We start from the raw sequence: 26,899 nt of genomic DNA, 5'->3' as shown, positions 1-26,899 counted from the left end.
TGGACAGATATTTGTTATTGGATACCTACTATGGAGAAAGTTACATGTTAGGCACGGCAGTTAGATACAGGGTGAATAAGACAGGTCCTGCTGTTAGGAAACTTACAGATTCAAGGAGGTAGAAATGTCAAGAGGGAGTGTGCTACAGGGTGGGTAAATATCAGGTGCTAGGAGCACACAGAATAACAACAGACAACATCTACCTATCATTTGAAATGTGGCACACATGGTTCTGAATGTTTTACACATGTTAACACATTTGTCCACAAAACAGACATGTGCTGTATGAACTATACTCTCCGTTTTTTGGCTAAGACATAAAGGCATAGACAGATTATGGAACACACCTAATGTCTTACAGCTAGTAAATGGTGGGGGCAGTATTTGAACCCAAGCAATGTGGCCCAGGCTTTTTAGGGGTCAGGGAGAGCTTCCTCTAGAGAAAAAACATCTAAGCTGAGACTTAAATGTAGAAAAGAAGACAGCCAGAGAGGGGAGGGTACAGTGGAAGGGGTTGTAGGAAGCAGGAATGATGTATGCAGAGGCTGGGGGGTGGAGGAGCAGTGAAAAGATGCTGTGTTTGGGGAGCCCCCCTTGTTAGTGTGACTGGGGACCAGGGCACCATTAGAGAATTGCAAGATCAAAGGCTGTAGAGTTAGCAGGGCCAGTTTATGAGCTGTGTAAGAAACTTGGGCTTTGTCCGGATAGCAGTAGGGAACCACTGAAGAGCTTTAAGGCAGAGGAAGAAGGGGTGACATAATAAACCTTAAAATGATTACAAGGCCTCTGAGAAGCCCCACTTACTTTGGCTGTATCATGGGGATAATTACATGTCTCTAGTAGGCTTCTAGTGAGGATTAAATGAAGCTATATATATGGAAGAGCTATATAACTAGACCAGGTAGGATAACATTATGATAAGTATAAAGATTTTGTTTTCCACTTAAATAAAATCTTAGAACCTGAATTCAAAAAGTATTTTATAGGTGTCTATACCTTCCCACTCCCCCCCAAAAAAACAAATAATTATTAGAAAGTGATAGTTATTTTTAAGGAAGTAAAATTTCAACCTGGGATCATAATGGACTGAGAATTAATGGCTAAGAAAATCATAGACTAGTTGGAAGGGTTTCACTGAGATACAATGTTAGGGCCCTGCTAGCTCTTCAGATTTGCTTAAGCTGGAGAAGTTTAAAGTACTTAGAAGATCCAGGAAATCCCATTTCATTTGCATGTATAATTGATAAGTATTACATTTTAACCCTTTGCATGTACTCTGGCTGAGGGAGTTGGAAATTTGATGGGCCTGGCTGGTCATACTTGCAGCATCTTGATTGTGAATTAATATTTACTGTTTGGTGAAAAGTTATTTAGAAGATTTTGTTGCAGTTATACTGAATTCATTATTAACATAAAAGCAGAGAGTAAGGAGAAGCTGCTGTACTTCTCCCTGGCTCCTACTATCTACCTTTCTTTTCTGCTCTTGCCTTAAGGTAACAGGGAGAGTATATTTCTCCACTTGTTTAGATAGCCTGTTATTTACTTCTGTAAATAACACATGACTCTGGACCTCTGAACTCCTTTCAGTTTGTTTCTACTCCCTGACTTTTCCTGGTATTCCTGATACATAGTTAAAGAAAAACAGTTGAACATGATACAGTAAGATTCAGGCATTTTCCATACTTAACAGTAAATATTTTACCTAGCAGTATAGTAGTAACTAATGCTGTTACAGTTATTTACACAACTCGTAACTGCCTAGCACCAGTGCTTTGACTAGAAATAATGTATTTTCTATATTGTTAGTAGAATTAAAGAAATTGTTCTAGGGTTAAAAGGGTGTCCTATAAAAATCAAAAAGTTAGGTTGCTAGTAAACCAAAAAGAAGGGAGAACTCCTGTAATAAGTCAAAAAGTTTACACTTCTCCCTGAGACTTGGGAAATTTGTGCTATACAGGAATCTCCAACTGTCTTGGAAAGGTGCTTCACCCCTGTCTGGGCCAGTGAACTCAGTTGGTTAAACATAGCATTAATGAGTCCATGAGGGTAGCAAGTGCCTCTCCTCTGGCCCCTTAGCCCTCCCCCCAAGCCTGGCTTACCAGGTCTTGAAGCTGTCTGATTTTGTTCCTCAGGCAGTGTGAATAAGACAGTAGTTCAGCCGAGGGTACTGCTAAGCTGCTGATGGTGGGCTGATGATATCCTTTTTACTATGAACATTAAATGAGATAAGAAATGTGAAAGCTACTAGCAGAGTGCCCGGAACACTCCATAAATGCTACATTTCCTTGACTTCCCTACTTCGGCCAATCTACTCTGAATTTGCTATGAAAGAGAAGGCATACAGTCAGGAAATCTGGGAAGGAAGTTGGAATGAGGGCCTTTGACTCAAAGCCAGTGCCATTGGCCTTCCTTCTTTATAACCATGGCTTCTTGAGTTCTGAAGTGGTGATGGTGAATATTAAAATAGCAGGAGGCAACAAAATAGATAACTGACTTTCTTTCATGCTGATTAGATAGTGTAAACTACCATGAGTTTAGGGGTCTGAAGCCACAACTGGCTGCCCATACCCTTACCCCTTAGCGTCTGCCTAAGTCTTTCCTACCCTACCCATACCCTGTTTTTTGTGGGGATTTTTGTTTGTTTGTTTGTTTTAGCTCTTATTGGCCTGTACTTGGTGGAAGGGTCCTCTCCATCTTTTGAAATCCAAAGATGGATTTCGTTTACAAGAAATGAAAAGCAATGTCCTCCTTATTAAATGCTTGTTTAATGACTTTAAATGGGTAAAAGGAATTCTGGCTTTTTGTGAGGTTGGGCAGTTATATACCTGTGACTCTGTGCCTTCTTCATTGTCTATGCTTGAGACAACAAGAGAAAGAAACTTACTTTAATATAGTGTTACTCAGTGAAGCTTAAACCCTAAGAATCAGAAGTCACTTTAACTTTCAAGTGAAATTATTTGCCTGGCAGCCCTCAGTGGACTGACCTTTTTTTTACTACCATGGCTCTTTTCACCATACATTACATAGTTATTGGAGCTCCTGAGTGGATCTGTTGTGTATTTTATTAAAATTAAAAATAAAGCTGTTGAGATGCTTGCCCTAGTGGAATTCCTATGCCCTTTACTGCCCACCAAAACGTTCTTCTCTCCCCTGGAGGCCAGAAGGGTAAGAATTTGGGTTGATTGCCCACTCTTAATCTGTTGGAAAACAAAGAGAGAGCATGGATTTGGTGTTTGGCAGGAAGTGGGGATGGTGGCACCTGGGAGAAAGAAGATCCCTTAACCTAGTTTTAGGTTTTACCTCTTGTCCTTTTGGTCAAGGTCAAATATAGTGTTAAGTAGGGATGTTTTTTTCCATTTTTCAGGATCTTTGGAAGCTCCCAAAATTATTTTCGCCAGATCCAAACCCTTGCCCACACAATCTGGAGCCCTTGCTACAGTTATAGGACAGAGAAAATCAAAGTCCGTGAAGTCAGGGCCAATTTAAGGTAACAGTAAGAATAAGAGCATATTTTTTTTCTTAATCACTTGCTGACTTTATGCCACAGCAAGAGACATAATAGCTATCAAGAGAAGTAATCAAAATGACAATGAAGTTGGGAATTTATAAAACCAGAGCTCAGAAGGATTCTCCAGTACTGTGGGTCAAAGTTGAGCTGCAGCTAGCCTGATTCTGGAAGGGCCTACCAGTAGGTGGCACTGTAGCAGTAAGAAATTTCCCTGATTATATTAGAAGCTTTTGTCTAAAAATAGGGGGACTTTGAGACAAATCAAAGAAAGAAACTAGAACCGTAATTGAGTTATCACAGGTAAATTTTGACAGGATATATTGGAAAGCATGATATTAGAAGGTCAAGTTGCAGTAGCCTCCAAAAGGAATGAATATTTATTGAAGGTTTTTTAGAGTACACTTAGGTAGTTTGTGAACTGGACTTTCAGATAAGGGGAGGTGGGGAAGGAACAAAATTAATTTTTTTGGCAAGGTGGATGAATTAACTCTGCTTTTGCTGATTTCCTTAAAGTAAATATATACTATAATTGGCAATAAAACAAACTATAAACCCCATATAATTACCCATCCCAGGAAAGCTCATACATTGAAGCAATGGCCTGCCTTGATTTTGTGAAGCTGTATCCACACTCTACCAGCACTGCCACTAGCATTTTGTTTCTAGCTGTGGCCTTCCAAACTTTCCAGAAAATTCTATGAAACCTCAAGTCTTTGAGAATTCCTTTCCTCTTTTACTTCCCTCCAATGGTAACACTAAAGCATTAATGGCACACCTGCTATGAGCTTATTACTCTTCTTACCTTTAGGGGAATACTTATGAACTTATTTGAGAAGCATTATTCATTTAAAAAAAATACCCAGTGGCTATCACTGAGGGCACCAAGGTGGAAGGGAAAATGGACGTTAAATGTGTGGAACCAAAGTAAATGGGGGGTAAGAGAGGAGTTTCTTGAGAGTACACAAGGATGGATATAAAACATGTAATATTACACCATAACATATAGGAGATGACAGACTGATAATGTAAACCATAATGTAAAACATAGGATAACTAAAAATGTAAAGAACTGTGTATCCTAAAGTATGCACCATAATGTAAACACAGATGTCACCTTGTTAGAAAGCTAATGTCTCAGACTCTGTACATCACTTTAAGTAAATATGATATGAATAGGGCGTAAGAGTATCACTGTGGAAGGGAAAAGGTTTTCTGGTGGATGTGTGGGAGTGCTGTATATTATATATATACATTGCTGTGGTCTAGGACTCCTGTGAAGAAAAGCTGAATAATTAGGGGGGGGGGGGGGGGGGAAAAAATAGGATGTGGAATTTTTTCAAGTCAACATTCTTTATCTAAGTTCTTTATCTAACTTTATCCAAGTTCTTTATCTATCCTTTAAACTCATCGCTATATGCCATTCCCTAGTAAGGGACCATGACATTATATTGGGCTTCAAATTTCGGGGAGTTCTGGATCACAGAGTGTTTCAACAATGGCAATGGAGGGATACTGGTATGGGATACCAATGACAGGTGATATATGACTGACAGGGAGCTGTACAGAACATATGTCCAGGGTGCATGGTAATGTTTGGATATACTCATAGTGGCAACAATTAAAAACCACAGTAGGGGGGGAACTGGGTTCCTGGCCAGTGGTGCTCTGTCGTGGTCCCTAGGGGAGCAGCGACAGTCTCCCAGGTACAGTGGTGGGGACCAGGAGGGAGTGAGGGTTCAACAGTGAGCCCCTGATACTAATGACTATGCTTGTGAGCTGATAAACCCAAAATAATAACAAGGCCTAGAGCAACTTTGTGCCTGGGAATTTCCTTCTGTCAGCCTTCATGTTACTCAAATGTGGCCAGTCTCGAAGCCAAACTCAGCATGTAAATGCAATGCCTTCCCCCCAGCGTGGGACATGACACCCGGGGATGAGCCTCCCTGGCAACGAGGGACCACTATCAACTACCAACTGATGATGCAACTGGAAAATGACCTTATACGGAAGGTTCAATGCGGATCAGCAGAATATCCATGTCTACATAAAATACCATGACTTTAAAATGCTGTTTGACCTAAAGTAAGGGGGAAATGGAAAGGAGAAATGAGTTTATATGGCTACGAGTTTCTAAAAAAGAGTCTGGAGGCTGGCAGAAGGTTTGCCCTCATGCACAACTGAGCAGAGTCAGAGAGACAGATAAAGCAGATACAACCCCCAGATATTGGTTCCTTTGAGGGCTAAAGAGACCCATGGGAGTTATGGTCATGGCCGATGGGGTTAACTACCAGGGCAGATGGCCCCTCTTTGGAAAAGGTGTTTATGTGTGATGAATCTGGACTCAGATGGGATCTCCCTTCATAAGACTTTCATGCTAATGTGCTGGAGGTGCAGTTAATGTTGGGGTTTAAGATATATTTAGGGGATTTGAATCTCTGGACTGACAATGTGATAGCCAGATCCTGAGCCTCAACAGACTCCAGCACCTACAATCTGATTTATTGGACTTACCACACTCAGCTAAGATGGAGGTGAAGAAGGACAACCACCACACCATGGAGCCTAGAGTGATTACAACTGAAAATGGGAGGATTGCATCCAGCATCCAGGTGGAATCTGAGCCTCCTCTTGACATAAAGGTGCAATGGACACAACCAATCCAGTGTCCACATAGAAGAGGTGGCATTAGATTGGGAAAAGTGGACATAATGGACAAAGGGTATGGGGAAAGGCAGGAAGAGATGAGAGGTGGAGGCGTCTTCGGGACATGGAGCTGCCCTGGATGGTGCTTCAGAGGTAATCACCGGACATTGTAAATCCTCACAGGGCCTACATGATGGAATAGAGGAGAGTATGGGCCATGTTGTGAACCAATGTATATGAGGTGCAGAGGTGCCCAAAGATGTACTTACCAAATCCAATGGATGTGTCATGATGATGGGAACGAGTGTTGTTGGGGGGGGGGGAGAGGGGGGGTGGGGGGGTGGGGTTGAATGGGACCTCACATATATATTTTTAATGTAATATTATTACAAAGTCAATAAAAAATTAAAAAATTAAAAAATTAAAAAAAAAAAAAAAAATACCCAGGAGAGCAAAGGAGAGAGGGAAATTATTTACCCACCACGGGATTCATTTACATTGGATCAGAAAGCTTTAAATATCTTTCCCCAGCCCATCTAAACTTTTTCCAGAAAGGAATGAGAAGAGAGAAGAGAACACCAAATCCACGGGTTGGTCATCTACCAAAATGTACCAGAGAAACTGCAAACAATTAAAGTTCTATTGGCACTACTTAGCCAATGATCCTTTAATTCTGATACTAAGCAGCCTGTCCAATGATAAACAACTAATGAAAAATAGAAAGCCAAAGCGAGAAGGTCAACATTTCCTTCAGGAGACTGGCAGCCAGAAGAATGAATGTGACATCAAGCTCCAAACCAAACTGATGGCCTGCCAAGAAGTACTAATGTCCATCTGTTTCCAGGACTGTGAGACTTGAATATGCCACAGTTGTAATATCACTTTCCTTGAACCTATTTCATTAGTATCCTTTACAGTCCACCCTGACATTAAATGGCAAAATAAGATCATCAGTAAAGAAGCCTTGGGAAAGAACCTGTCTTTCAACATTTAAATCTCCACTTTTGCAGACACAGTCCTGCTGAGCCCAAGCTGTACATAAGCTAGAGATGGGTGATGCTATACTTAGTAATTAGCAAAGATGGTAGGACCACATGCCCAGTGTGTGTGCACTCAGAAAACAGAGTGGTTCAGAGGGCCTCAGTAGTCCAGAATTCCATGGCCAGCATAACTGCAAGGGAAGCTCCAGAGGCAAGGCCACCAGCCCGGAATGTGGTAGAGGGCAGTGAGAGGCCTCTCCTTGTGCAGAGGAATGAGGTTGATAACAAAGTAAGGAGGCAGAGCTTCAGAGCACCCAGATGCATGCTTTCTTCTTGTGGATACAGTATAGATGGAGTCACTGCTTGGGCAGTGGTCAATCACAAACAAATGTTATCACCAGCTGTGACAGCCCTGGAGCCTCTTCATATATGGGTTTAAAGAGGCAGTCAGGTCAGATTAGAAGATTTGAAGTGTGTTTGCTTAGCATTTTATGTAAGACAGAAAACGTCAATTGTCCTTATCAAAGAATGGAAGGAGCTGTGCTGATGGATACTAGGGGGTGACCAAAACCTGTATAAAACCCCAAATGCTGTCCCAAGTCACAAGTATCATATTTAAATGCAAACATCAAAAGGAAGACTAAGAATATCTTTAATTTTCAATACAATGAACCAGGAAAAAATTAGAATCAATTAGGTTTATTTTATATCACTCAGTTCTAAGCTGTTGGTCATAGCACTTACTTCATTATAGGCTATATTACACAACTGACGTTTTAACTGTATGGGTTTTGCGAGCCTTAACCTGGCTGCAGCCACACAAGAAGGATGTGAATCCTTCTGCATGGCAAAACAGCCTGGCTGTCAGCCATTGAAATTTTATGCTTTCCTGTCCTGAGGCCTCTTTCATTTCATTTAGCAACTCTTTCTACATTCAGAAATGAAACTCATGTATAGGTGAACAACCTGTTGGAATTAGGGGAGAAGACATCCTGGCTTTCAGATTGGGGAGCAAGGAAAGAGGGGACTTCTAATAATACACCCCAACGCGGTTCATTTGCTTTAAAGAAAATCAGGATACTCTATTTCTGAAATGGATTGAAAATGGACTACTTTAAACATCTGAAAATTGATACCATCTCTTGCTGGACTGGCAAAGTCCCAAGAGAAGAGTGATGATTCTTCAATTGTTAACAATTACTACTTTGTTATAAAGAAACAAGGGAAGTGCAGTGGCCCCGTTCTCAAATTACACTTATATTACAGAAGCACACACACCTCCTGGAAAAATGCCTGGCAATCTGGGTTGTTAGAGCTATACTTACCACTGCATCTTGTAGCAAAGTTGTGCTGTCTTATGTAATATCCATTCATTTTGGGTGCAAGAAGATCCTGTCTATTCTTGTAGTCTTGAACTTGGCAAGTATCCAGCATAACTTTGCTTTACTCTGTAAGTCTTTGTATATTGCACTATAAGCTATCAATCTATACTGTGTGGTTATCCATCCTGTGAACCCCCACATCTTGCTGCCAGCTTTAGTGGGATGCTTGTTATAGCCACATACCTTTGTTTTACCATCCCTTGTATCCTCAGGACAAATTGTACTTAAAAGCCCTAAAGAAAGAAAATAACATGCTAAGCCATGCCTGTCTTTGGAAATAGCAGGCTTTGCACATGGAAATATTTGCAACTCTGCTTACCTGATCTGCAGAGTTTCCCTGGGCCCCAAATAGTGTAGGTGTATTATAACTGCAGGGTTTGGAGAAGGATGACTTGAAGTATATCACCCTGTTAGCATAATTAGTATTGATAATCTGATTATAAAGCAAAAGTAAAGTTCACATTCTCTAAAGTCCTCAGAATAAGGAGTACTACTAGTAAAACTAAAACAGTCGTCTTTTATACTTCTTTGTTCTCATCTTTTAATTATGCAAGTATTTCCAATTAGCACCATAGATATCAAGGGGTTGTGTTCTCTTGAAACCTGAATCCACATTATCCGGTTATCTGATACCATAGAGGAAAGCTTGAGTGTGTAGTATCTCCCTTTAGCTTCATCAATAAAACATAACATGTATGGAAGGCTGTTAAATGGGGATATAAGTTGGAAAGGCAACCAGGATGTAAAATGATGAAGTGAAGAAAAAAAAGCTGATTAAAACTTGCTGTGGTAGTGTTATTTGTTGTTATTAGGTAGAAGAATCATTCCTTTTTATATCTATTGGACTGAAAAGTGATTTTGAGTCCCTCCCCCTCCCTTTCCATTCACTTTGGTTACCAGGGAAATCGAGACATACGATAAGTCCAAATTAAGATATTTTAGAATTTAACAGAATTTGCCATACTCATAACTTCTCTCTGTGTGATTGTTTCTTTCTCCTTTTTCCATTCTGCTTTCAAATGACAGAATCAGAATGCTTTCCAGCAAAGTGCCACTGGTGGCCAGAGGTGTCTCTCACAAACCCTTGGCTATCTTACCGATAGGCAGCTGCTGCGTTCAAGACAAATGCCAGCTTGGTACTAGTATAGCATCATTATGTGATAATGGTGCTATGCTAATATATTTCTGGCAATTTTCTTAGGATAGGATTGTAGCTAGGCAGGTATAGCAAAGACTTTTCTTTTCCAGCATGGGGTCTTAAAATAGAAAGCCACATATTATAAAGTAATAAAATATAAAAGGAAAATCAGGACCAAAGAACAAGGTAATTCAAATTTGTCAACTAGAAGGCCAAATAAAATTACTGTAATTGAAGGTAAGTTTGGTTCTGAGTCTCCTAACAACCAGGACTAAAGGGGACACATGATAAATTGGAGTAGATAGTTCTCAGTAAAAAGGAAGAACCATTTGTGGGGGGTGGCGGAAAAGCTTTTTCCCTAGCTATGATTTGAAAGGAAGTATTTCCCGTGTTTTATATTGACGTAATAGACAGTGCTCTCAACAAGCTAACATAGGAGCATGATTCACATGGTTACTTCTTGGCGTAATCTTCATGAAGGCAAAACATTACAATGCAACTCGATGCAGACAGTTTTGTTTTCATGAGGGTCAAAACTATTACAGTTTAAGTCTCCTTGTGGTCCAGCGTAATCCAAGGGTAAGATTTTGAATTGCATGTGTCTTAGACAACCCTAAATTTAACTTCTCTTGATTGAATGCATGTTAAGAACTAGTTGTACTTTTAGACAAGTGTCCAGGTACCTCCTTTTCTATATTGCTGGTTGAAGATGCATCTATTTGCATTGGAAAGCAGGTGTCAGGGATAACATCTTGTGAAAGCTGTAGAAGCTAAGCAGTGTTCTCACCCCATCATATTCCATGTTTGCTCTCTGTTCTTTATTTATATCCACAGTTTCCTCTGCTTGTGAATCATCTTTCCCTATTTGACTAAGTATAGCTAATTCCTATTTGTCCTCAATTCCTTTTGTCCTTCCTAGCCCTACCCTACTCCCAGTCTGATTTAGATGCCTTTTGGCTATGCTCCAGTGGAACTCTGTGACTCTTTCTACCGTGACACATACAACACTCTAGGATCTTTGTGGGTTCTTAACTATTATATTTCCCCACTAGGATGTAATTTCCTAGAAGGCAAGGATCACGTCTGATCTGACTCTAAAACCCAGCACCTAGCAGAGTACACCGCCCATACTGGTACCAATCTGAAACACTACTCTAAATAATCCTGGGCTACAGGATTCTTACAAAAAATTGTTGATGTCCCCCAAGTTGATACTGGTGATGTATGGGCTAAATGAATGTTCTGCTTCAACCTAGAAATCTGACTGTCACTTTATTGTTGGAAAATCCATGGTTCCTGAGTCTGGCCTGGCTCTGTGATCCCCAAGCATCACAGGTTCCAAATTGAAGTAACTTTGAGGTCATTCCTTATCCATGTTTCCATTTGCTTCCTCCTAGAGCCAATTACATGGATTAGGAAAGAGATGGAGTTTTCCACAAGGATCTGATGGGTGAATGGAATAAAAGGCCATTCTCTTGTTTTTATTGGTAGGCAGGCAGATCCCATTCCTGGAACTAGAAAAGCTGACTCAGCTCTTTTTCTCCTATTAAGACATTTGGTGTGTGTACAGGGAGAGAAGAGAAACAGGGAAGGAAGATCTAGCAAGAAGACCTTCAGATCTGAGGGGATTCAAAACCAAGGGGTCATGATATATTTAAGAGTTTATCAAGCTTCCTTGTGTAATTCAGGGAATGTGTCCTAAGATCTGTAGCCTACGGTTGTTGCTTCAGTTGATCTATGAATCCTCGGAAATTGTATACAGAACATCAGGTGAATTGCATCTGTGTATTTTGGGGGCAAGGTCCTTAGAGTGATCCAAAACTCAAACATTGACCCAACTCTTTAGTTTGTATAATGAAGTATATTTCCCTGCTTGCAAGGATTCAAGCTCAAGTCAGCAAGCCTTCTCACTTGACCCTCTACACTAGCTTCATAATGCATCCACCCTTACCATCTCTGCTCTCCATCCTTTCCATTCTCCACATAGCTGTGGAGACATCTTTTCAAAATGCAAACTATGTCTCTCTCTCTCTCTCACACACACATATCAGTTGAAGCCCTACAATAGCTTCCATTGCTCTTAGGATAAAGACAAAACTAGATAAAGGGTTTTATGTGGTCTGACCATGCCTACCATGCCTCCCTTACCTCATCTTACTCCCCACCCGCTTCCCCTGCTGTCTCCACACTAATTATCCTGATCTACTCTGAATTCCTTATATTTCTCCCATGGTCCCTCAGTCCAGAGAGCCTTTGCAGATGCTGTTCCACCGGAAATGTTCTTTCCCCACCCTCAAGTGCATTTCCTCAGTGATCCTTTGTCTGACCTCTCTGATTAGAGCATATCCCTCTTTTACAGAGAACTGTGTAGCTCTCTTTTGTAGCACTTGTTACCATTCCTTTTGGTTTTCTGAAAGTGTCTGTCACCCTCACTAGACTCTTAAGTTCCGTGAAGGCAGACACTGTATCTGGTACTCACCTTTATATGCCCAGGGCCCAGCACAGAACCTGGCAGAGCATAGGCTTGCCACACCTATTTATGATTGAGTTGAGTTAGCAATGATAATCTCCATTTAGGAAAGAGGAAGTTAAGGTGTGCACAAAGTTCACATAACTGGTGGGTGGTGAAACTGGGTTCTAAACCCAGGTATGACTTCAAAGCCCTCGCTCTTAACCACTGTAATGATAACAACAGCCACCATTTTATCCAGCACTTGTTGTATGACAGGGACTGTGCTAAGCCTTGTAAATTTATTATCCCATTTTATCTTCTTCTTGTCTCTAGTTTTCATTTTCCATATGAGGAAACTAAAGCTGCAAGAAGTTAAGTAACTTACCCGAGCCACACAGTCAATGGTGGAGCTGAGATTCAAACTCAAACAGCTTTATTCCAGAACCTGCTGACCTGCCTCTTCTTATCAAACCTCTGGTCCACTCCAGGGATTTTGTTTAGTCAGCTTTCTTTCCTAATGGGGCTAAGTGGCTGGTGATCAGGCCCAGGAGCCTGAGCCTCCCTGCAGTGTTTGGATATTATCTCTAATTGCTCGTTTGAGGACTCCTGGCAGTGTGGGGCATATGTGGTTTAAGATGGCTTTCCTTTAATCCAACCATTTAACTTTCTTTCGGATAGGAAGGAGGAGGGTAAGGAAAAGGGTGGGCCTCTGGCCTCCACTTCCATGGATGGGAAGGGGGGCCGTGGGGGATGGGTAGTAATGTCATTCTGAATTGCAGAGGGAAGTTGGACGGTGATGAAGCTGGGAGCCCAGGACCTCTGCAGCAGAGGGTAGAGCTGAGCAGGGCGGAAACTCAAGAGGGAGGGTTTAGGAACCACCCCTGGATTAATTAGGAGAACATTCCTTACTAGTAACAGATATTCAGACTATCAGTGCTTACCTGAGTAAGGACTTAATTTTTTTCACATCAAGTAGTCTGGAGATAGAAAGTCCAGAGCCAGTGCAGCTCTGCAGATACGTAACCAAGGAGCCACACTCTTTCTGCTCCATTATCCTTTAAGCATTGGTTTTCATCCTTTGGCCAATAAGATATTTCCTATTCCTATTGGCATTGTGTCTGTGTTCCAGGCAGGAAGAGATGGGAAGGACAAAAGACAGATGCCAGTTAAATCTGTCTCCCTTTTAAAAAGTGCTTTTTGGGTAGCCTGACTATTCCAACTAATACACCATTGATCATCACTGAATTCCATGCCCACTTCTCCCAAGAAATGAAGAAGTCTAGGAAGTAGATTTTTAACTGGGCACATTGCCTTTCCAAGCAAATTTCGGTTCTCTTATTGAGAAATAAAATTTCTTGTCCTTGATTTAGGCAATAGTTTCTTAGAAAAGATAGCAAAAGGCTCAAGCAAAAACAACATCAAAATATTCGACAGGCTGGACTTCACAAAATTTTGAATGTTTGTGCTCCAAAGAACACAATCAAGAAATGAAATGGCATCCCACAGGATGGGAGGAAATATTTGCAGATCATATATCAGATAAGGAAATTGTACCCAGAATATGTGTAGAACCTTACAACTCAACATAAAAAGATAATCCTATTTTTAAAATGGGCAAAGAGTTGAAGAGATAATTCTCTGAAGAAGATCTACAGATGGGCAATAAGCAAATGAAAAGAAACATCATTAGTCATTAGGGAAATGTGAATGAAAACCACAATGAAATACCACTTCATACACACTAGGATGCCTATAATCTTTTTAATCTTTTTAGACAGATAACAACAAGTGTTGGCAAGGAGATGGCGGAACTTGGCACCTTCATACATTCCTGTTGGGAATATAAAATGTTGACATTGCATTGAAAAATAGTTTGGCAGTTCCTCAAAATGCATAACGTAGAATTACCATATGATTTAACAATTCTAGTCCTAAGTTTATATCTAAGAGAAATGAAAACATGTGTCTACATGAAATCTTGTACATGCATGTTCATAGCAACATTACTCATAATAGCCAAAATGTGGAAGCAACCCAGTGTCCATCAGTGAATGAATGGATAAACAAAATATAGTATATCTATACAATGGAATATTATTCAGTCATAAAAAGGAAAAGTAGTGATGCATGCTATGGATGAATCTTGAAAACATTATGCTAAGTGAATGAAACCAGTCACGAAAGAACATATATGATTCCATTTATGTGAAATATCCAGAATAAGCAAATCCATAGAGACAGAAAGTAGATTAATTAGTGTTTGCCAGGAGCTGGGTGGTGGTGGAAGTGGTGATGAATTGGGAGTAACTGCTTAATGGGTATGGAGTTTTATTTTGGGGTGAAGAAAAATGTTTTGGAACTAGAAAGCAGTGGTGGTTGTACAACATTATGAATGTACTTTATGCCACCAAACTGTATACTTTAAATGGGTGACTTTTAATGTGCATGAATATATCTCAATAAAGGTTTAAAAAGCTAATATCTACAGTGCAAGCAAAAACAAAAAGCCCTCCACATAAGCAGTCAAATTTTATTTACTGCTCATATAGCCAAATTCTTCAAAATACTTACTTGGTGCCTCCTTTTCATTAACTCAGGTTTTGACTGCCTTCTTTGTGTCAGGTAAGCTGTACGGTCTTAAAGAGAAAGACGCTTTTTACCCTTCCAATAAGGTAGAGTGCCTGGGGGACAGCAGCTGTCCCTGAGCCTGGCTTCACTTGCTTTCTCCCTGGTTTGGAAAGGTGTCAGGCTCCAAGATATTTCTGTTGCTTTAGTCAGCACAGAGCAAGGAGGGCCTTGACTATAGTTTCAGAGCCTTAAGCTTCACCTCGTGCTCCAAATCCACGAAAGAGCAGCTGAGAATGGGCTAGCTGTGCCACCAATTGCTTCTCTGCCGTTGTTAATCCCTTTAATTCTGCCGTCCGCAAGCATCCCTCCTCTCACACTGTCCTGTTGCCCACTTGTGATATGACTGAACAAGTGGTTTGGGCTTTGAAAGGTGATTCTTAGAGATACCTCAAGTGACCCAGGGGATGCTTTCGGTGTTCATTACCATGGAGCACCAGAGCGCTTCTCTGGACTAACACTTGCCAGTCGAGCCTGGCCCAGAGAGACTCCCACCGAGATCCTGGCCTGGCTGCCAGGGTCGTTAGGGAGAGCAGCCTGTCATTGCTAAGTGGACAGTGCGAAACCTCCAGTGCTCTTTGGCTTTTACAGAAGAATTTATATGTGACACTTGAAGAGTTATTATAATCCTTTGAAGTTGAAGGCATGGCGCAGCTAGCTTTGTGATTTTTTATTACATATAGATTATAGTCTATGTTTATATACTGTATTTCTGCTTTTCTCTGTCCTCACCTGGTCAAGATATTATAATTTTATTTAAAAATTCTTCAGTTTCTCTCATAAACTGATTTTTATGGCAAAAAAATATATATATGAGCCACCATCCATTCTATGTATACTGTCTCCAAAAAGCCCCACAATTAAACTAATTCTAATTTTTCCCTATCCCCAGACTGGTTGATGAATTTATTAATGTTCTAAGGTACTCATGATATTTACAAAAGAATACTTCCCAATGGCATGTGGAGGGAGAAATCCAGCTGTGTTTTGGGAGGGCAGAAGGCAGTGCTAACCTGCCGTTACTGTCCTGCTGGCCTCTCTAACAACCACTCCCTGTGTTTCTGGTGATGGCAGAGCATAAGAAGAGCTTCTTCTCCCACCCTGGGCTCTCCCCTTGTTACTGTAGGAAAGGGAGTAGCAGGAAATGGAATCTGCCCGGGTCATGGGATTTTTGAGAGAAACAAAGCATGATCTGATGAAGAGCAGGTTAATCCTGCTATTTCATTTCCCTTTCAGAAAGGGTGGAGGCAGGATTGTGATATGAAGTATTTGGTTTCACATCTGTTCCAGGAATTATCCTCGGCATAAATCCATTTTTCTTTAAAGCATCCTAAAGCATCCCGGGGAACTCCTCCTCCTGCCCACCCTCTCTGCCCCCACAGTTTATTTCATGGCCACTGAGCAGCTGACAGACTCCCAGAGAGATCATCTTGTCATTGCTACAGAAAGAGGGAATCTCTAGGTCTTGGAAGTCAGAATTTCTGTGGATTAGTGATATCAGTCTTGCCCTCTGCTCTCCATGAAGTGTTTAGGATAAAAAGTAAGTAGGATACCAGCAGTGTTATACAAAGAGGACCTAATTTGAAATCCAAATTTGTTCTCGTTTCAATCTTGCTACTATTTGTGTGATCTTGGGCAAGTTACCAAACCTCTTCGATCCTCAGGGCCCTCATCTGTAAAATTAGGGCAAATGCTTCCCAAAGTGTGTTCCACAAAATATTAAGTCTTTACAGTCAAATGAATTTGAGAAATGCTATGACCGCATGCCACTTCTTAGAGAGCCCTAACAGGTTAGCATATTAAAGGCTCTGAGGAGTCTTTCAATAAAGAAACTTGTTTTTAACTCAGCATTTCTCGGATATATCTGACTTGGAACTGTTTTTCCTCTAACACTGATTAACACCTTGACACATTGAGAAATGAGGTCCAACACCAAAATGCTACAAATCTGTAATCTGTCACAGGCAGTGCTTACCAACCTCAAATACTTTAAAGTAACTTTTCAAATTTCAAATCTCATTCTCAGGGAAAAAGAAAAATCATTTCATATGCAGGAAGGTGCCTTGTAGTTTAAAAATCTGAATTTAAGAGTCAAAGCAATTATTCAGGCCAACACGGACTTGTAACTAGAGCTTTGAAAGAGTTTTCTGGAGCCTCTCATTTCTACCTCCACCTTTAAGATGTGTAGCATTCTCATGTGGCCTTTGGGTGTGTGGTGGAAATTTTCTACAAATAATTAATTATGGTCAGCACAATATTAGGTATACTTAAGGAATACCTAAATAAATCACAAGATCCCTACCTATAATTCAGACAATAAGCATATATATAAGGAAAAATAGACTTGCAGATTTTAGAGTGAGGCAAGAGCATGATTACAAATACCTATTTTAACAACTGTTTGCATGTATTATTAAATATCTAAAATATCTACTAAGAAGATGCGGCAAGCAAGGGATTCAAGGCAGTAATGTAAGCAAAGCATAAAATGGGAATTTCAAGAAACAACTGGACCAGGAGTGAGATAGGAGATCAATAAGAAAAAAAGGTGAAAATAGGATCAGGCAAAGGAAGTACTTTACCTTGAGAAATTAGCAGTTTCACTTGGTATAAATATTGAGGCTAAAATTCAGTCCTGACTAAAATCAGCCTTAGCTAGATAATCCTAACATTAATAAAAGGTATGACTAATGATACATCTTTTAAGGAATGAATAAAGATGGTTTACTTAACCACTTGGATTACAGAAATGTCATCCACATACTTGAAGTGCTTGTCTTCAAGTAATAATTAGTCTTTTAAATGTTGGTTTTCCCCTTTCTTACTTTTCTGGCTGCTGCTGCTTAGTCTATTTTATAAAGCAGCTTGTTCTTTGCTTGATTGTTAGTTTTCTTTATTCTCTAGGATCCTATCCTTTGTCCTTTCCCACATTTTCAGCTGACCTCTCTCTATGGCAATTCCAAATCTCTACCTCCCCAGGACTGCTACATGACTTCACAGATTGGTTGTGCACTGCATATTTCTGCACAATAGAATAGTATATGCTGCAGCCTTTCTAGCCCATACTTCTCTCTAGATCTAAAAATCGCAACCATCTCTCCTAAATGTCTTACAGGCATGTCAAACCCAGCCTATCCCAAACTGAACTCATCATTCTCTCAGACACACTGCTTGTATGGCCCCTCCCTGTTAACCTTCATTAGAGGTGACACTAGAAATTGAAAAGGCATTCTAGCTACTCTCCTCCCCTCACATATCCAATCGATTATCAGTTATTATACTTTTTACTTCAAATACCTCTTGAATCTTTTGTCCAATCTTACTCATTTCCACTGCCTTAATTCAGACACATATCACTTTTTGTTTGAATTACTGCAGTGCTTTTCATGCTGATGTCTTAGCCCGCAGTTTCAGCCTCTGAACTCCACATTGCTCTCTCTTCTTTTTTTTTATTTCTCTCCCCTTCCCTCAACTCCCCCCCCCCCCCCCCCCCAGTGTCTGCTGTCTGTGTACATTCGTTGTACATTCTTCTGTTCTTCTGTGACCGCTTCCATTCTTATCAGCGGCACCGGGAATCTGTGTCTCTTTTTGTTGCATCATCTTGTGTCAGCTCTCTGTGTGTGCAGTGCCATTCCTGGGCAGGCTGCACTTTCTTTCGCGCTGGGCAGCTCTCCTTACGGACGCACTTCTTGCGCGCGGGGCTCCCCTACGTGGGGGACACCCCTGCATGGCAGGGCACTCCTTGCTCGCATCAGCACTGCACATGGGCCAGCTCCACACGGGTCAAGGAGGCCCGGGGTTTGAACCGCAGACCTCCCATGTGGTAGACGGATGCCCTATCCATTGGGCCAAGTCTGCTTCCTCACATTGCTCTTAAAGTGATTTTTTAAAAGTATACTTCCCCACTAAAAATTCTTCAAAAGCTCCCTTTAGAGTGTAAATTCCTCAACTGGTAAACCAAGGCCTTCCATGGTCTGCTCTTTTATCTACCGCCATTCCTCCAACATATACCTTTGATTTCCAGGCTTTCTGAACTATTTACCATGCTATCTCAATCTTCCATGCCATTGCACAAGATGTTTCTTCTTCTTAGAAATCCCTTCTCTTGGCTAACTCCTGCCCATGTTTCAATTATAAGCTCTTATCATGTCTTCCAGAATCCTTCACTGACCACCAATACACCTTTCTACCCCTTACCTTGAACTCCCAGAGCACCCTTTACCTTCCCCTGTAATAGAATTTGCTAAAATATATTATTTTCTTTTACATGTTAACCTCTACCACTAGGTTAAAATCTCCTAGGGAGATTTGGAATTGTATCTTTCACCTTTATATCACCAATGACTTTCACAGTGCTGGGCATATAAGAGGTATTCAATAAGTGAATTGGGATAAATGATACATTTATATTGCTATTATAAGATTGAATATTTACCAGATCAGTCTCTTGACAGTGTTATGGTCAACTATGTAACATGCAACATTCATATCCTATAAGTAATGGGTATATTACTGCCTATTTCTATACTTCCTTCTGTCCCTTGGACTTCTGAGAGGAAACAGAGAAACTCCATGCCATTCTTGCAGTCAACATTTTCTTGAGATTCAGAAACTATTGCCTCACTCAACCAGAAACTTATATAGGGGGAAAACAGGCACATATTGGAGTATCTAACTTTAATTAGCTAACAGTGTTAAATCCACTTCTCACTGACTGGTAAAAGGGCCAGTTTTCCCACTTCAGCTTTTTATTTGTGGTATATTAAAAACAAATCAGTACTAATGTGGTAGGCAGCCTTTAGGATGGCCCGCTGTAATGGCACTTCTCAATGACTACTAAAAAGATAAGGAGAGGAGATTTAAATATTCTGGAATGAAGTAGCAAACTGGAGTATATGTACTCATATTTTGTAAATTGACTATCTTCAGAATTTAGTGATTGCTTATATTCTACCTTTCATTCATCTTAGCACATCCCCCATAAAAAATATATATATATATATTTAAAAAATTTAAGTTAACTAAACATTTTATTTTTTAAAAAAGTGTTTTAACCTTTAACTTCAAGAGGAAAGATGCAAATAGCAAATATATAAGGTCGCATGGTACAGTAGACTTAGATTCTATTCTCATACCTGCCAACTTGATCTTGAACAAGTTAACTGTACCATACTGAACACTCTGTCGTTCACTCTGAAGACTAGATGAGATATTGCATTTGAAAATATTGTTGATTTTTGTTTTACTTTCAAATGACAGAACAGTCTCAAGCTTCAGCCATCAATGACTCATTTTTTGGCAGAGAAGTACACACTGATTCTCAATTTGTAAGATTTGCAGTAAGGTTTGAAACAAAGAGAAATTTGGCCTTCACTACAATTAAAGTTCAAGTAGCCATGATATAGTTTCTATTGTTGCATAAAAAATTACCCCCAAAACATAGCAGCTTAAATCAACAAATATTTATTATCTCACAGTTTCTTTGGGCCAGGCATCCTAGTTTGGCTGGGTGCCTCTGGCTCAAGGTCTCTTATGAGGTTGCAAAGTATCAGCTGAGGGCTGTGTTCCCATCTGAAGGCTGGACTGGGGAGATCTCAGGCCTCTCTCTCCTCGGGCATCTCCATATGAGCTTCTCTAAAGGGCACCCTCACAACATGGGAAGTGGCTTCCCCTAGGCAAGCGATTAGGTTTAGAGTAAGAGGCCCTCAAGGTAGAAGCCACAATCTTTTCATAACTTGATCTTAAAGATGACATCCCATAACTTTTACTGTATTCTCTTCTTTGTTAGAAGTAATTCAATAAGTCCAGCCCACACTCAAGAAGAGGGTGTGACCAACAGGAAGTGGGGATCACATGGGATATCTTAGTTTGTTTGGCCTGTCATAAAAAATGTACAGCAGTCTGGGTGGCTTAAGACAACAGAAATTTATTGTCTCACAGTTCTGGAAGCTAAAAGTCCAAAATCAAGGTATTAGCAAGGCCACACTTCCTCTGTGGTCTGTAGGGGTCTGGAAGTGGCTTACCAGCAATCCATGGCATTCTTTGGTTTCTGGCGTAATGCAGTCTTCCACGATGTCACATGTCCATCTTCTATCTCTGTCTGCTATCTATGCCCAAATTTCCTTCTTCTAAGGATGCCACCATATTGAGTTAGGGCCCGCCATTAATACAGTTTGGCCTCATCTTAGCTAAGCACATCTTCAGAGATCCTCTTTACAAATAGGGTCACATTCATGGGCCTGGGAGTTAGGACCTGAATAATTTGGGGATACAATTCAATCCATAACAGCAGGCCGTCCTAAAGGCTGCCTACAACATTAGTACTGATTTGTTTTTAATAAATCACAAATAAAAAGCTGAGGTGGGAAAATTGGCATCTTGTACATAATAAGGTAGATTCAACATCACTAAATGCATGGCACCCTGACTGACGTAATCTTTAGACCATACTACCATTCTGTGACACTAAGATTGTTATGACCTGGAAGATATTCAGTTTTGATATTTAGGACAAGGTTTGGGGGGGGGAGATGAAAAAAGAGCATTATATGGACTGCATTGATGAGAAATGGTATAATGAGTCCTTAAATCTAAGCCTAATAGTGGCTCAACTGTAATGCATACAAGAGTGAATAAGGAGACAACAGCAGGGAGATAATAAGTAAAAAAAAAAAATATTCAAACAATAATAGAATTTTATGTATGGAAAATGAAAAGAAATTTATAGCTTTCATAAAGCAAACTGTAGAAAGTCAACAGAACAAAATTTTCTTGGCTGTAGGGGTGTAGGTAATAAAAAGTTAAAGAACTGCTCTAATCATTCATTGTTACTATGCAAAAAGGTGGGGAAATGATAGTAGGTTAGAGATGGGCATGCAATGAACCATGATACTCAGAGTGAAGAGTAATACAAATGATTAATGAGCTGCTGTATGGATGAGTCTGGAAGATAAACACAGAAAAATAGACATGTTCTGAAGCAACTAAATAGGAAGAACTTCACAAGGGAAGGATTGGTGATAGGTGAACCCAAACTTTAGTTCAGAGTATCCAGAGAACATCTGCTTTGTGGTGATAGGGAACTGACATCTGATTCTCCAGTAAGCACTCTGAGTTCCCAATGGTTTTAGCCTCTAAAATTAGTAGCATTGTCAGCTTGTCTCCTCTTTGTCTAACCATCAGACTCTATTTGGTAAAGCTGTCATTCCCAACCAAGGTCAAACTTCTTGTCACCAGCAGCCCTCTTTCTGATCTCTCCTGTGAAGTCAAATCCTCCCTTTACCTTTCAGAGTTCTAAGGGGCTGTCACTTGTAATAAAGTCTCCAAATATTAAGCTGGGGCTTTAGGTCCTGCTTCGTTGGAACTCTTTCCTAGATGGGCCTTTTTTTCAAGAGAGGAAGAAGCTGTTTCCTGTTATCTCCTGGTTGCACGATAACAAGATGACAGACTGATTCCAGGGTCCATTTTGGTTTTCCTTACCAAAGCTGTGGAGCTACAGAGTTAGATGGTGGGAGGATCTCTCATAAGAAGACCCACAATAAAAGAGGTGTCTTGGGATTTAAATATTTTTATGGGTTACCAAAAGAGTTCTCTTGAAGTAGATGTTTATATGGAAAAATTTCTGACATATATTGATAAGTGAAAGATGCACACACAAAAAAAACACCCAGCTTAAATTGCGCTTCCATTTGTATGAAAAGGTGAGGAGGAATATATGCTAATATGTGCATAGAATATCCTGGGAAGGACACACATACACAATATGCAAACCAATAACAGGCAGCTGGCTGTCTCTGAGATTGGGATCCAAGGGTATGGGGTAGAAGAGACACTTCTCTCTATACCTTTCATATTGTTTGATTTTTTTTTTTCTTAATTTGTGCTTGGATTACTTTTTAAAAATACAAATAGAAACGTTTTCGTTTTTTTTTTTTAAAGAGAAAGTCCTTGAAGAAAGGAATTTTTAGTCCACTGTATAAAGCATTTATGCGTTTTCCTCTCACATGGTTATTTGAGTTTACACTTCTCTCTCCTTTTTTGTTTTTGCAGTTTGAATAATCATGGTAGTGATAGTGACTATTTATTGAGCACACGCTATATCCCAGGTGCCGTAGTTTTTTTCACTTTTTAGTTTAAAATACTTTCAATCTTACAGGAAAGTTACAAAAATAATACAAACCCCAAATAGAAAATGCCTAACCCCTCAGATATGCAGATCCACTAATTTTGACATTTTACCACATTTCCTGTATCATTCTATCTATCCCTCTATCTAGCAATTCATCTGTCTATCCATCATCTGTCTATCAACCCATTTTCCAAACACTTGAGTATAGGTTGTACACGTCATGCACTTTAAGCACTTAATACTGCTATGTACATTTCCTAAGAACAAGGACATTCCCTTTTTTTTAAAGATAATGACTTTTTTTAAAAGATTTTTATTTTACTTCTCTCCCCTTCCCCCCATTGTCTGCTCTCTGTGTCCATTCGCTGTGTGTTCTTCTGTATCTGCTTGCATTATCCAGCAGCACTGGGAAACTGCATCGTTTTTGTTGCGTCATCTTGCTGCATCAGCTCTCCGTGTGTGTGATGCCACTCCTGGGCAGGCTGCGCTCTTTTCATGCAGGGCAGCTCTCCTTGTGGGGCACACACCTTGCATGTGGGGCACCCCTACATGGGGGCGCCCCTGTGAGCCAGGGCACTCCTTGCGCATGGCAGCACTACACGTGGACCAGCTTACCACACGGGTCAGGAGGCCCTGGGGATCGAACCCTGGACACTCCATATGGTAGGCAGATGCTCTTTCAGTTGAGCCACGTCCGCTTCCCAAGGATATTCACTTATATAACCACTTTAAGTGTGGTTATCCAGTTGAAGAGATTAAATTCTAATTTTTTCATATCCTTTTGAGGATATGTCCTTTTGAACCCTTTCTCCTCCCTTGTTAGATCCCATCCAGGATCATGAATTGCATTTAACTGTCACTGTCTCTTTAGTTGTTCCTTCTTTTTTTTAAGTGTGGGAACATATATACAACATAAACTTTCCCATCTCATCAACTCCTACTCATACCACTCTGTGGGAATAACCACATTTACAATATTGTGGTACTCTCACCACCATCTGTGACTAAAACTTTCCCATTTTAGAAATTGTATCATTGATGTGGAGACAGGGCCGTGGGAGTTGCTGAGGGCAGGGAGAGGGAAGAAGTGTGTGATATGGGGGCATTTTCGTAACTTGGAGTTGTCTTGAATTATATTGCAGGGACAGATGCAGGATATTATATATCCTGCCATAACCCACTGAATGGGCTGGGGGAGAGTGTAAACTACAATGTAAACTATAATCCATGTGGTGCAGCAGTGCTCCAAAATGTATTCATCAAATGCAATGAATGTGCCACACTGATGAAAGAGGTTGTTGATCTGGGAGGAGTGGGGTATACGGGAACCTTTTATATTTTTTAATGTAACATTTTTGTATGATCTATGTATCTTTTTTTAAAAAGACAATAAAATTTTTTTAAAAAATAAAATAAAACTTTCCCATCCTCCCAAGCAGACAGTCTACACCCATTATGCATTAATTCCCCATTCCCCTGTCCCTGCCTCTGACAACCAATAGTCTACTTTCTGCTTCTGTAAACTTGCATATTCTCTGATATTTTCTTTGTATTTGCTTAAACTTAATACCCTGCATTTGTAACAATCTCATCTGCTTTGATACCAACTTAAACTCGCATAGTATGCACCAACTATATTCCTATAACCCTCTGTTCCTCTCAGCCATATGTAGTTCTAATCACAAATTATTAACAATGTTTACACTTATGAGTCCAAAACCATTCATTTATCATGACATTTTATGCGTTTGCCTTTTAGATCCTGTAGGAAGTAAAAAGTGGAGTTACAAACCAAAAATACAATAATACTGATATTTACATTTACCCATGTTATCATTACCCTCATTGGATATCTTTATTTCTTCATGTGGCTTCAATCTATCATCTATTGTCCTTTCCTCTTAACCTGAAATTTTTTTTTTTTTTTTTTTTTTTACCATCTCTTACAGAGCCAGCTTAGGGGTGACAAATGCCCACAGCTTTTATTTATCTGGAAATGTCTTAATCTCGCCCTCATTTTTGAAAGACAGTTTTGTCAGATATAGAATTCTAGGATGGCAATTTATGTTTTCAGTTCTTTAAATATGTTATCTTACTGCCCTGTTACCTCGCTGATGCCGGATGAGAAATTAGCCTTAACCTTCTTGAGGCTACCGTTCTGTGACATGTTGCTTCTCTCTCGTGGCTTTCGGAATTCGCTCTTCATCTTTGACATTTGACAATTTGATTATAATGTGTCATCATGAACATCTATTTGTATTTACCCTCTTCGGAATTCGTTGAGCATTTTGGGTGTATACAACCCAACAAAACATTTGTATCTTTTTTTAAATTTGGGAAGTTTTCAGCCATTATTTATTTGACTGTTCTCTCTATGTCCCTTTCTCCCTTCCTTCTCCTTCTGTTACTCCTACCATGTATATATTGATATTCTTTTTTTAAAAAAAGATTTATTTTATTTCTCTCCCCTTACTGCCCCTCCCCCCCGGCCCCCATCGTCTGCTCTCTCTGTCCATTTGCTGTGTTTTCTTCTGCATCCACTTGCATTATCTGGTGGCACTCGGAAACTGTGTCTCTTTTTTTGTTGCATCATCTTGCTGCATCAGCTCTCCATTTGTGTAGCACCAGTCCTGGGCGGGCTGTGCTTTTTTCATGCAGAGCAGCTCTCCTTCTGGGGCACACTCCTTGTGCATGGGGCACCCTTATGCTGGGGCACTCCTGCATGACATGGCATGCCTTGTGCTCCTCAACACCGCACATGGGCCAGCTCACCACACGGGTCAGGAGGCCCTGGGGATCGAGTCCTGGACCCCCATTTGGTAGACAGACACTCTACCAGTTGAGCCATGTCTGCTTCCATATATATATGTATGTATTCTTAATGGTGTCCCACAATTTCCGCAGACTCTGTTCCCTTTCCTTAATTCTTTCTTCTTTCTGTTCCTCAGACTGGATAATTTCATTCGTTCTTCTGCCAGCTCAAATCTGTTGTTGAATCCCTGTAGAGAATTTCCAATTTGTTACCGTGGTCTTCAGCTCTGCTTGGGTTCCTTTCATAATTTCCATCTCTCTATTGATATTCTCTTTGTGTTCATCTATCATTTTCTTGATTTCCTTTCATTCTTTGTCCATATTTTCCTATAGCTCTTTGGGCATATTTAGGACCTTTCTTTTTTTTTTTAAGTCTTTGTCTGGTATGCTCCAGATCTGGTCCTCTTCATCTCCTTTGCCTAGGCCACTGTTTCCTGTTTCTTTTATGTGCTTTGTAACCTTTTGTTGAAACCTGGACATTTTGATATTTTAATGTTATTGCTGGAACTTAGAAGCTGAGGCATCTGTTTCTTTTTTTTTTTTTAAGATTTATTTATCCTCCCCCACTCCCCACCTTGTTGTTTTGCACTTGCTCTCTGCTTTGTGTCCATTTGCTGTGTGTTTTTCTGTGTTTGCTTGTCTTCTCTTTAGGCAGCACCAGGAACTGATCCTGGGACTTTCCAGAGTGGGAGAGAGGCACTCAATCTCTTGAGCCACCTCAGCAACCTGGTCTGCTGCATTTTTTATTGTCTCTCCTCTGTGTCTCTTTTTGTTGTGTCATCTTGCACCAGCTCTCCATGCAGGCCATCACTCCTGTGCAGACCAGCACTCTGGTGGGCCAGCTCTCCTCTCAGGCCAGCTCACCATGTGGACTGCTTTGCCTTCACCAGGAGGCCCAAGGAATCAAACCCTGGCCCTCCTATGTGGTAGATGGGAGCCCAATCACTTGTGCTACATCTGCTTTCCAGAGGTATCTGTTTCTTAAGCTTGTGTCCAGCTAGTGTTATGACAGAGCTTTCCTTGAATGCCAGTAGCTAATTACAACAAGAAAAAAGATGATAAAGTAAAGGAAACACATTTTCCAGTCTTTGCAGATTGATCTATGCAAGTGCTCTCCTTCAGGAGTTATCCATACAATGAGTTCAGAGTACAGCCACAGGTCAAAGTATAGGGGCTTCTCTGATCCTTTCTGTGCAGGAATCTTGTCTTGGTCATGCATTTGTGGTCTTAGG

The 26,899-nt window shown here is 40.4% G+C and overlaps 1 protein-coding gene across 50 annotated transcripts in view; it reads left to right on the top strand.

Moving 5' to 3' along the window:
* Positions 1–26,899, top strand: part of TTLL5 (tubulin tyrosine ligase like 5) — a 349,192-nt gene that overhangs the window by 307,298 nt on the left and 14,995 nt on the right. For 16 of the 50 annotated variants that reach the window (XM_071213776.1, XM_058293014.2, XM_058293015.2 and 13 more), the window contains one exon: positions 3,365–3,487. The exons of the other annotated variants lie outside the window; for them this stretch is intronic. In XM_071213776.1, the coding sequence (XP_071069877.1) occupies positions 3,365–3,486 (122 nt within the window). In that variant the 3' untranslated portion in view covers position 3,487. The remainder of the gene's footprint in view (positions 1–3,364; positions 3,488–26,899) is intronic. 50 annotated transcript variants of the gene reach the window in all.

This window comes from Dasypus novemcinctus, chromosome 3, assembly GCF_030445035.2.
Source record: "Dasypus novemcinctus isolate mDasNov1 chromosome 3, mDasNov1.1.hap2, whole genome shotgun sequence".
In the NCBI taxonomy this organism is placed as follows: domain Eukaryota; kingdom Metazoa; phylum Chordata; class Mammalia; order Cingulata; family Dasypodidae; genus Dasypus; species Dasypus novemcinctus.
This window is presented reverse-complemented; position numbering and strand designations above follow the sequence as displayed.